This window comes from Zonotrichia albicollis, chromosome 5, assembly GCF_047830755.1.
Source record: "Zonotrichia albicollis isolate bZonAlb1 chromosome 5, bZonAlb1.hap1, whole genome shotgun sequence".
NCBI lineage: Eukaryota > Metazoa > Chordata > Aves > Passeriformes > Passerellidae > Zonotrichia > Zonotrichia albicollis.
Window position 1 is genome coordinate 55521022 of NC_133823.1, and position 12233 is coordinate 55533254.

The 12233-nt window shown below is 39.4% G+C and overlaps 1 protein-coding gene across 3 annotated transcripts in view; it reads left to right on the plus strand.

The window, feature by feature from the left end:
* Window positions 1-10970, plus strand: part of C1QTNF7 (C1q and TNF related 7) — a 39401-nt gene extending 28431 nt beyond the window's left edge. The window contains exons 2-4 of one of the 3 annotated variants that reach the window (XM_005485022.3): window positions 4829-5027; window positions 5902-6147; window positions 6831-10970. In XM_005485022.3, the coding sequence (XP_005485079.1) occupies window positions 5910-6147; window positions 6831-7462 (870 nt within the window). In that variant the 5' untranslated portion in view covers window positions 4829-5027; window positions 5902-5909 and the 3' untranslated portion in view covers window positions 7463-10970. The remainder of the gene's footprint in view (window positions 1-4828; window positions 5028-5901; window positions 6148-6830) is intronic. The other 2 variants (XM_074541772.1, XM_074541773.1) reach the window with 2 other exon arrangements.
* The last annotated feature ends 1263 nt before the right edge of the window (window positions 10971-12233 follow it).

The following is a 12233-nucleotide window of genomic DNA, read 5'->3' on the forward strand; positions in this document are numbered from 1 at the left end:
AAAATCCATGGGGGAAAAAAAAAAAAACATCATTAAGATTCACATATTTTGATGGCATAAAAATCTTACAGAGCAAAGAAACTACTGAATGTGGCATGTGAAGCCATAAACACCTGTTTCTTAGGCCGTGTAGAAAGGTAAGTGGTGGTGGCAGATTGAATGGCAGGTTTGAACCCTTCAGGCATGGGGACACAGCTGATTTTTGTGGATCATGTTTTGAGAGGGAAAAGACTGGCATAGCCAGTGAGATTTCACATTAATTGCTGAAGATGTCTCTCTCTCTCTACTTCTCATCCAGACTTATTATCTCCTTATTCACTTTGTTTCTCCTACCCTACAGTTCCTAGATGGGAGAGTTGGGGAAGATCTGCTCCTCTCACAAGGAGGATTCCTGGTAGCTCTGTGGGGCATTTGGGGCCTTTGCATTTGGAAAGCCAAAGGACATACAGAGTATCTTGCTCTTTACCACTAATCCATTGCCAGGGCTGCAGACAGAAAGGGCCCACAGGTATCACAATTTCTCATCTATGCCTTTGTGCACAAGGAAGTTAAAACATATCTTCTACTGCCTAAACAGCTGTGTGTATGTATTGGAAGTGAATTCAAAGCTAGCAGGGCAAACAAAAGTAAGAACATAGTCAGGGTAGCTTGTGACTAATAGCTACTGGCACTTGACCCAGTTTTTATTTACAACAAATTCATGGGAAATCTTCTAGGCTTGTTTCAAAACAATGCCAATTAATAAATTTTAGAATTAGCACTACATAGTTGAACAAGTGAGAAATATTAGATCATATACCAGAAAGTCTCAAAACTGGCAATTTCTTACAATCCCTGAATTTCTAAGTTTAAAAAAATGTTAGTGACATAGTCTGAGTATAGCAGTAATGAAATGAGATTTCCTAATGTCTTGATGAAAGGCCTGTGCTGAGCCCTGGCTTCAGTGGGGATCTAACTTACAGGGTATGTTCTCAAGAGAGATCATAGAATTACAGAACAGTTTGTGTTGGAAGAGACCTTTAAAAATCATTTAGTCCAACCCCCCTGCAATCATCAGGCACATCTCCAACTAGATAACTTTGCTTAGAGCCCTGTTCAACATGGCCTTGAATGTTTCCAAGGATGGGGCATTGACCACCTCTCTGGACAACCTGTTTCAGTGTTTTGCCATCATCAGGATAAAAAATGTCTCCCTTCTGTCTATTTTAAATCTACCCTATGTTAGTTTAAAGCCATATCCCCTTGACCTATTGCAACAGGCCCTACTAAACAGTCTGTCTCCATCTTTCTCACAAGTACCACTTTTAAGTACTGACTTCCTCAGTGAGTGTTCATAGGAGAGGTGCTCCAGACCCTTGATTGTCTTTGTGGTCCCCTCTGAACCTGCTCCAGCATGTCCATGTCCTTCCTCGCTGAAGATCCCAGATTTGGGCACAGCATTCCAGGTGGGATCTCACGAGAGTGGAGTAGAGAGGCATAAGCACCTCCCTTGACCTGCTGGCCACCTGCTTTTGATTCTTTGGATCTGCCACCTTAACAGACTGCAACAAGGTCCAGAAAAGTTTTCTGAATGTTTTTCCAGTATTAAATGAATGAGATAACTTTAAGAACTCACTTGGAAAATCTGTTTTAGAAACCATTCGGAGAAAACTTGTATAGTGAAAAGTGTCCCTGCGCACAGCAGGGAGGCTGGAACTAGGTGATCTGAAAGGTCCCTTCCAACACAAACTATCCTGTAATTCTATGACTAGAACTGATCAGCATGTCCATCATCTTCCAGTGAATGCCCTGATGTGCATTCTTCCTCTACCTAGTGGATTTGGAACTTATTGAAATGCCATTTCCTAAACGTGGAATAACATCATTTTAACTCTGAGTTTATATAATTTTCATTATTATTTTTGATGATGGCTATAATGAAGATGTCTGTTATTGTTCTGAAGAAGAATACCATGTGCTTATTCTGGCTTTCAGTTTTTGGAAAAATACATTGAACTCCTCAAATGTTGTTTTTCTCTGGAGACAAATCACTTGGCATATATCAAGGACTTTGTTTCCTGCCCCAGTTTATGGACAAAAGTTTTTTATCTTTGAAAAGGACAACCAGAAGCCAAGAACAAAGTGTTATTTATGATTCACGTTCTGCCTCCCAGTTAACTCTCTGTGGACAAATATTTAACTACAACAATAAAACTGCAACAATAGGTGACTCCTGAGGAAGTGATCTGGGAAGTCTGTTATACCCTCTAACTTCTTAAAACCCTGTGAACTGAAATCTCTGATTTTGGCCTCCTAAGTCAACGTGAAATTTCAAAAGCCATGGTCATATGTTCTTTTTCACCTTTAACTTTTCTGTAGTGCTTTTAAGGGCACTCACTGGGAAATAGGGGGCATGCGTTCAGCACTGTCCTTCTTTCCTTGGTCTGAGGAGATTCCCTTTTGAGTCTCTTTCCAAGAGACTGCACTAACAGACAGGCATCCCTCCTTCTTATAAAATAACTACTGTTATGTACAAAGAAATGCAAGAGTCTGAATTCAAAGGGCAAGAGAATTCCTGATTCTCTGGGTTAATGCATGGTTTCCCAAATGTCATTTTTTGGCCACCACTGTTGGAAGCAGCTTTCTGTGTTCCCCCAAGAATGAATTCAGGTCTGTAAACATCATCACCTGAACCATTATAATAATTTTCTCCCAAGTCCAGCCCTATTTACCTAACTGCATTCCCACCATTCAGTCGCACAGCCCTGTCACTCCTTAAGACCCCCAACACATAGATGAAATCTCTGTATATTGTCCTCTATGCCTTCTCCATCCTGAACTGGTTCTCCAAACACAAAGCCCCAGCCATCTAAGTCACATCCCTATCTCAACAACCCCATTCCCCTCACCTTCCCCAAATGACATTTTTTCCCATGGTCTATTTAGAAATACATGTCCCAGACCAATTAATTTCCTGCAGGCACATGAGAAGAACAGCAGGGGAGGTCTGGGAGCTGGAGACAGCTTCACACATCAATAAGGTACTGGCCAGCCAGTGACAGGAGCAGCTGTGTGAAGGTTTTTACTCTGATTTGTAAGATACCCTTGACACAGGCAAAACTAGAAATTGTTGAGATAGTTTTTGCCTGGCTTACATGCAACACGGTGTGGGAATATCCAGCCTACTGATTCAGACTTTCATCTGGCAAAGGGCAGGATTTTTTTCCAGTCCTTGATCCTTAGGTCATGTCTGCTTCTTATCCACCAGCTTTGCGTAAAATGCGTATGCAGCTTGAAGCATGAAGTCCCTCCAAGCTGTTCCCTCCTGGCTAAGTGTTTAAAGTTTTTCTTCTCTGCAGAGAGCTTTTTTGTCCCTGATTTAAGTCCCATGAAAATCCATGAGCTTTATTTGAGTTTGCTCAGTAGTACATCAGAGCAAACGTCACTGTGAAGTTTGTCTTGTAGCTAACAACTGCCTTGGAGTTATCATTCACTGGTGTGCTGTAATGTTCAGCATTCATATGCTAATCCATTTGTGGAGACTGTTATGCCTGACTGTATGGTAAGGCTTCATCAAATAACAGCAAAATTATTAGTTTGGTTTCTGCCAATTTGATGCAAGATGTCTAAAATGAAAAGCAAAATGTTTATCACTGAAGAGAATTTTGGAGCATTGTTTATTTCTCTACAAATATACTATTTTTATATTTTTTCTGCATTATCACTGTTAACCATAACATTTTCTAATTTTCCACTCTGTAAAATAAAAGATTCTTCATAAAGACTGTGTATGATTGTGCATGCATGTATATACATATATGCTGATCTTTGCTGAATAGATCTGACCATGCCATCCATATACCAGTTGAAATATCATGAACTGCAAATAAATGTAATGGCTTGGGGTTTTAAATCAGTTAATGCCAACCAGTATCACAGAGGGGAGAATGAGAACAACAATTTCTAGATTAAAAGGTTCTGCAGAGGGATCTGGAGAGGCTGGATCAGGGGGCTGAGGCTGGTTGTGTGAGGTTCGACAAGGTCCAGTGCAGGGTCCTGCAGCCTCAGGCAGTGCCACAGGCTGGGGCAGAGTGGCTGGAAAGCTGCCCAGGGGAAAAGGACCTGGGGTGCTGGTGACAGTGGCTGAATGTGAGCCAGCTGTGCCCAGGAGGCCAAGGAGGCCCAAGGCACCTGGCCTGTACCAGCAATAGTGTGACCAGTGGGACCAGGGCAGGGATTGTCCCCCCATCCTGGGCACTGGTGAGGACACACCTCAAATCCTGTGCTCAGCTTTGGAATCTCACTTCAAGAAAGACACTGAGGTGCTGGACCATGCCCAGGGAAGGGCAGCAGAGCTGATGAAGGGCCTGGAGCAAAGGTCCTGTGAGGAGCAGCTGAGGCAGCTGGGAGTGTTTAGCCTGGAGGTTTGGGGAGACCTCATCCTGTTCCACAGCTCCCTGAAAGGAGGTGGCAGCCAGGTGGGGGTCAGTGTCTTCTCCCAGGGAACAAGACAGGATGAAAGGAAATAATGTTAAACTGGGGCACTGGAGGGTTAGACTGGGTAGCAGGAAATCTGTCTTCACAGAAAGGGCTGAGTAGCATTGGAACAGGCTGCCCAGGAAAGCAGCAGAGTCACCATCTCTGGAAGTGTTCAAGAAACGTGTGGATTTTACATTGTTTAGTGATGAATATGGTGATGATGTTGGGTGGATGGCTGGACTTGATAATCTTATCTTAAAGGTCTTTTCCAACCTTAATGGCTCTGTGAGTCTATGACTCACTGTAAAAAAAAGACTGCATTTTACAGATATTTTTTCTCAATCTCCCATTCCATTTTTTCCCCCTACAGAAACCTGTGGATTCCAATTTCCTTGAATGCTGTAAATTACTCTGACAGAATGGACAGCTCCAACAAAAAAACGCACACAAATTTTCTGAGAAGACAGCAAAGGAACTAGAAAAAACAGCTTGACTTGTAGGTTCTCACCTGACCCATGACTGACTCTCTGCTAATGCAACACTAAATTTAAGACACCTTTGTATATCAGGTACTGCAATTACTCAGCATGTCACTGTTTCTACAGTTACTTTTCTCTAGTATCCCAGTATACAGTGGGACAGAGAAATTTCTACCCAATCGTTTATGAAAGCGCCCAAATACCATATATAAAGATTTAATCATTTTTCTTGCAAGATATTGTGACACAGTTCATTGTATATGACAGCCTAAGCCAGGCTTAAAAAACTCAACCTATTAGCAGCCCATTCACACCCCACCATCCCCTGCAGGGCAGGGCAGGGCAGTGCCTGGTTCCACCTGAGGATTGGGGTGAAGTGTTTATTTGTGCTGTTTCTAAGGGGCACTGAAGCTGGAGCTCTCTAACTGCCTTCCATCCTTTCTGCAGCTTCAGCAAGTTTCTGCTGCAGTTGTTTAAGCTGGAGATTCATTTGCCACCATAAGGGCAAATTTCAAAATGAAATGAAGGTGTAAGCTTTATCCTGACTACAGGCACATGCCTCTAGCATAGACTAACTCCCTCCAGCAAGAGGGCTTTTAGCTGTAAAGCTTGTATAGGGACCAAAGACAAAATAAACTATGCAAAGGTCTTTGCATTGAAAAAATCCAGATTATTTTTTCATGTGTCAACATTTGGCCTCAGAAAGCTGAGATTCACCAGTTACACTATGTCAGTCTACAGCTACTTACTTGAAAGTCACACAGCAACTTGTACAGTGCCCAGAAAAATCTCCAACCTGACAGACTTTCCTCCTTGCGTCCTACATGGATTTTGGTAATGCAGAAATTCCAGGTTGAGGTCTGCACCCCTACTTGTGCATAATGCATCACAGTGTCACACTTATTTGCATACTCAGAGCCATTTTCATGTGACTAAAGTGTCTGACTAATTTTTTTTTTCCCAGATCTGAGGATGTTTGTGCTGCTGTACATTACAAGTTTTGCCATCTACACAAGTGAACAACCTCTTCAAAGCCAGAGCAAAGGAGAAAATTACTACACCAGATATATCTGCAGCATCCCAGGTTTGCCAGGCCCTGCTGGCCCCCCTGGAGCCAGTGGAACCCCAGGGCCACATGGACGCATTGGTCTTCCAGGAAGAGATGGTAGAGATGGCAGGAAGGGAGAAAAAGGTGAAAAAGGGAGTGCAGGTATTGAATATTTATGTAAATTAACACAGTAGTAACAAGAAAGCAAGATCTGTCATCATCACTGTTATACACATATTTATATATCCATATCTATATCTATAGGTGTGTATATATATATTTATATATGATGAGTGTGTGTATGTGCCTGTGTGGGTTTAAGTGTGTCCATATATAAATACAGTGAGAGTATGCACATATATCAGTGTAAAGAAATGTAAATACACAACCTTTCTTAACACAGATGCTAAGAAAAAGATTGGAAAGAATAAAGTACGCGTGGTCTCAAATAAATAGTCCCACCTGTGCCATTGACCAGGCTTAAAAGATTAGCAGGTGCTTAGGAATGCACTAAAAAGGCTCTATTTTTAGGAAATATGTAGTGCACGAGTATCACTACATAGGTAGTCATGCTGCTGTCCCTGCCATCAGTAGTGCCTAGTAGTTCAGGCAGCAATAGATTGATTACATATAACATTCTTTAATATGTAATCAAGCCACATGAAGATATTATCACTTAGTGGCATTTCTTTTGCAAACTTACTAGAAAATTTTGCAAGTATTTCTAGAGTATTTTGAAATTTTGACCATGTTTTTCTTGTTTGTTCAGGCACACACAGTAGCCCACACAATCATTTACTGAGGTGATATGTGCAACGATTAACAAACTTAAAATGTTTTTGAAGGTTTAAGAGGAAAGACTGGGCCATTAGGACCAGCTGGAGAGAAGGGAGACCAAGGTGAGTCTGGTAAGAAAGGACCTGGAGGATTGACTGGTGCCAAAGGTGACGTAGGTCCAGCTGGACCACCTGGACCTAAGGGAGATAAAGGAGACCGAGGAGAGCCAGGAGCACCAGGGGTCTGCAAGTGTGGAAAGATCGTACTGAAATCTGCCTTTTCTGTCGGCATCACCACGAGCTACCCAGAGGAAAGACTACCAATTGTGTTCAATAAAGTCCTCTTCAACGAGGGGGAGCATTACAACCCATCCACAGGGAAGTTCATTTGTGCCATCCCCGGGATTTATTATTTTTCTTATGACATCACCTTAGCAAACAAGCACCTTGCCATTGGGCTGGTTCACAATGGCAAGTACCGCATCAAGACTTTCGACGCCAACACCGGCAACCATGACGTCGCTTCTGGATCCACGGTGATCTACCTTCAGCCAGAGGATGAAGTATGGCTTGAAATCTTCTACACTGACCAAAATGGTCTCTTTTCTGATCCAATGTGGGCAGACAGCTTGTTTTCTGGATTTCTCCTATATGTTGATACGGATTACCTTGATGCTTTATCAGATGAAGATGAGCTCTGAAGCAGATGGCAAATGACATTCAAACTGGAGGACCCAGCAAAGGATTTTATTAATCTGTGTGGGGGAAAACAAAGTTGAAATGAAAAAAAAACATCCCTGGGAGTTCATTCTTGTTTTGATTGGAGCCAAACCTGAGTTCATAAGGATGTTTCTAGAATCTAGGAAGGATTTTTTAACAAACAGCAGGGATATCAAAATGAACTGTAATTAACATAAGACTGCATCACTCCAGGACAGACTCTTCCCTAAAATTACATTTATAATACTATTTAAACAAATTTAAGATACTGTACATTGGATTTTATATAAAATGTATTAATTTGCAATTTAGAATGGCTATTTTGTATATTACATTAAAGTAAAATTGAACAATTCACTGCAATCTTGGTCATTTTAAGACAGGCAATACACTAAAAACAGATGGGAGAGGAATAAAATAAGAATGACAGTTTCAGGATGCCACTGCACAGGTCACAAGAACAGTCCCATCTGATATTTGCACCAACAAATATCACTCATAGGTAACCAACCTCACAGTAAGTACAGGAAGATTTGTACTAGCTGAGGACTACTCAACAGCAGTCATAAAAGTCTAGAACAAAGCTATCAAGCATATAAAGAAATTGAAAGCTGAAAGATCTGGAAACTTGGAGAGAGTCAGTATTCAGAGGGTATTTTCAGTGTAATTCCAAGTGTCTTTGCTATTCTTTAAATGCTATCATCTTTATGAGAAATGTGGAAAAAAACTTTAAACTTTTTGCTGAAGATAATTGTGGATGTCCAAAAGTGACAGGTCAGTAATCACTAATCAGAGTAAATTATATGAAATGGAGTGAGTCAGACCATTAAAGCAGAAGTTATGTTTCAACATGGCCAAACGCAATGAAACAAATTAAGGTCACACACAGGATGAAAATCTGCATTCAGCAAATCAACGAACTTGGAAAAGGTACATGGGACCTCATGGATATCAGCCAAATAGAAGTTATAAAAGTAGGCTGTCACTACCACCCTTTGGATGTATGATAAATGGAATTAAAAATAGAGATGAATAGTGGTTACATAGGAAGAAATTACTTCTGTCAGTGTCTCAAAAACTTGAAAGTTGAAAAAAAAAAGTTTATACTTCTATTCATGGTGCTTACACAAGACATGCAACAAGGTCAATTTCCTTTTCTTGTCAACGAGGTTAAGAGGTGATTTAATCACCATCTGCACCCATCTGGAGATAAATATCTGGTAGTACCTGGCACTTCCCTCTATCAAATAGGAGCACAGCAAGGTCCATTGGTGAGAAACCATATCAATCCTCACTGGAAATGAGGAATCCATTCTACCAGTGGCAGCAACAATCATTGTAAAATACGTAGGAACATCACGAGTTCTCCAGCATTCAACACCAGTCAAGACTGGCAATCTTCCATTGGGTTGTCTTACTTTCCAACAATTTACAATCTTTTATTCATCCCAGATTTACAGAGACCTGCGATTTCTAACAGTTATTCAGATCACATTAAATGTTAGCGGTCTGTGTTGCACAACTCTTGAACCCACTTTAGTTATGACCAAGGCAGACAGAAATTTCTAGGTTGTTACTGTGTATTTGATGGATTAAGAAAGTTACAACAGATTAAGAAAGTTACAAGCAGACAAAATGACACAGAGATGCTGCTGAGGCTGCAGAACCAGCAGGAAGGTTATGTACGGAACATCAGCCTGTGCACTCTGTACCCGTGCCCTCACTTCTCCCACATCAGCATTCATGGCTGTGAGTGCAGGGCTGCTGCTTTATGCAGTGAACAGGGGCACAAATCAAACTGGCAATGCTTGTACAACCATTATTTTATTTGACAGTGAGAGATGTCTGATAGAAGACAATAGTAGATTATTTTTCTAACCAGACACCTAATTTATTAGTGTCACACAAGGGCTGCTTTCTGTGAAAAATATGGAAAATAACACTTGGAGATTCAGTTTATCACCCTGCTGTACAATCATTTATACATCTGCAAATTAAGGACAATATGAGTGCAAAATGCAGTCCAATCATAATTTACAACTATGATTGATGGTGATGTCTCACAGCCATCATTGCCTATCTGAGGCACAAAGACCACCAGCATTGCCCAGTGCTGCCTGCACTGAATCCCACAGGACAAAATAAGGATCACATCCAGCCCATGACTTCCAGGAAGCATAATTCAATAGATGCAGGACGGGACCCAGAATATATTTATCATACAGAAAAAGCAACTAAAATTAGTTTTAATTAGATTATTATCTTATAAAATATGGAAACAGGTTTATGACATTCAAATCAGTATAAAGTTTATGTTAGGAGTAACATATTAGTTTTACTAGAATTAGAAAATCTGATAAGCCCAGCCTTAAGGAAAGAGTATGACTGATTTTCTCCAGACTCCACAGGAATGTATTGTAGTTATAACACATCTGGAAATTTTCAGACAAAACTAATTTTTCTCAATTAAACAGAGATAATATACAGCTTCATAGTGAAGTTGTTGCAATCCTAACTATAAGTAAAGTGCTCCCATGTAAAAATCTGTAAAAACGAATCCAATATAAAAGAGGTATTTCAACCACACCCATGTTGAAAAGGACACCATGGGAATAAATAAACCAAGAGTTACTGCTTTCCTTTTCTTAGCAATTTTACATTTATGTTTGTACAATTACAGAAAAGTAACGTTAATTTCCCAAAGTTTTCCCATTTGGATTCTACACTTTTTTGAACAGTTTAATATTTTGGCATGAAGAGTTAAAAATAAGTCATTCTGTTGGATTATTTCTATAGATTTTGGCAAGAATAATACTTCTACTACACATATGGACAACATATGTATACAAGTACCATGTATCCCTGCCCTCATCAAGGGTCTCAAGACATTATCCTAAACTAAATCATTGCTATTGCTTGTATATTATTTGAAAATATATCAGTTTTGATGACATGATACTGCATTTGGGTATTTATCTGTCTAAATTTGAATTTATATGGAAAATATCTTGGGCTGATGTTTTCCCACAATTCACACCAATACATGGGGAGGTCTGGTTGGTTTCAAAACACTGTAGTAGCAAAAGAGCAAAATTTCTTCATGATCAAATTTGAAATTAATCAATGATTTCTACACAATATATTGGTCATTCTACACATACCATAATGACATAAAATAAAATTAGGCATCCAGACCAAATTAGTCATCTAGTCTCTGCCTGCAGTCCACAGAGAGAAATAAGTGTCACCAGGAGGAACTGCCAGGAGGAATCATGTTTTTACTGCAGCACCAACTCTTGGCCTTCCTGATCAAGGCTGCAAGAACTTGTACGATACAAACCTCAAACCACCAGGAAACCATCAAACAATATTAAGAACATCAGTATTCCTGAGATTCTTAGGTAAAAAGTATATATATATTTACTTGGGATATGTGTATGTAAAGATAAATAAGAAAAAATAAAGTTATTTGAAACAAAACAGCTCTCCACAATCTTCTACTCTTTCAGATTTCTTTATACTTGTGGAGTGACATTAAGGAAGAAGTTAGTCACATGTTCCACTGCTGAATATTTTTAGCCTAGATAATTATTTAAACATTTATCTACGTTTTCAAATTTTTATGAGTATGTCACGTAGAATAAATACTTTCACTTTTTTTACTACTGGTATTCCTGTTCATATGGTCAGGCTGTTATACAATTTCTTCAGGAGCAATAGATCCTCAACATTTTACAATGCTGAGACAATAGAGAGGAAATAATTACTAATGGACATCAGTGCTGAGAACATTATCTACATTCTTCAAACCTTTTTAAATCTACCTAACACCATTTAGGTACCATTAGCATAAGCAAAAATATACAAAACTGGAAACAATTTATTTCATTTCCTACCAAGTATGTTACATCAGTTGTTGCAGTTCATTTAATACTCTATTTACCTTCCACAGCTCACCGACTAGGTTCTGTTCATACACCAAGATATTTACTGAATAAATCAGTTTTCACTGATTGGTTTATTTATTGATTTATTTACCCATTGGCAGGGAATTCATATTCAGAATAATTGCACTAATGCTGTACTAAGCAGTTTGGTCAGCAGGAACTTCAGTTGTATGTGGAAATGGGGCTTGCTTTGGATATGTCATTCAGTAGCTGAGGAGTCACCCATGAAATAATACATGAAAGTACACAGGAAAAAATAATAATAATGAAAGTACACAGGAAAAAATAGAGTTGAGGAAGCAATACACCGCTATCTTTACCAATGAGTAATGCTTTCAAGAAGCAAATTAGTCCTTTCAGTATAAACTATCTAGAATTCAGCTCAGAGAGCATTTAGAGATCATAAACATTTTTCTGTAACTCCTTAGGTAAACACTCCCAACTGAGATTATATCATCATTTCTGAATTTCAGAGGCATAATTTTTCCTCACATACACAGGAAGAAATTTCAAAATACTGTCACAAAATCCTTGGTTACCGATATCTGATTTTGTCCTAGTTGTATACATCAGATCAATTCATGAAAGTTGCCACCTAAGGGAAAAGAAAAATTATTAGACATATTATACATGTATCATTTAATAGCAAATATTCACAAAGAGAAAGGTGTCTTGGATTATTTGGCTCATATTCCTCAATTTTGACTATAATTTTGGTATAATTTTGGCAGCTACCTGTTGGAAGAGGTGTAAGGAGATTTTTCCTCCATGCAGATTGTTCTTGCAGCAGCAAGTATTAGTGTAA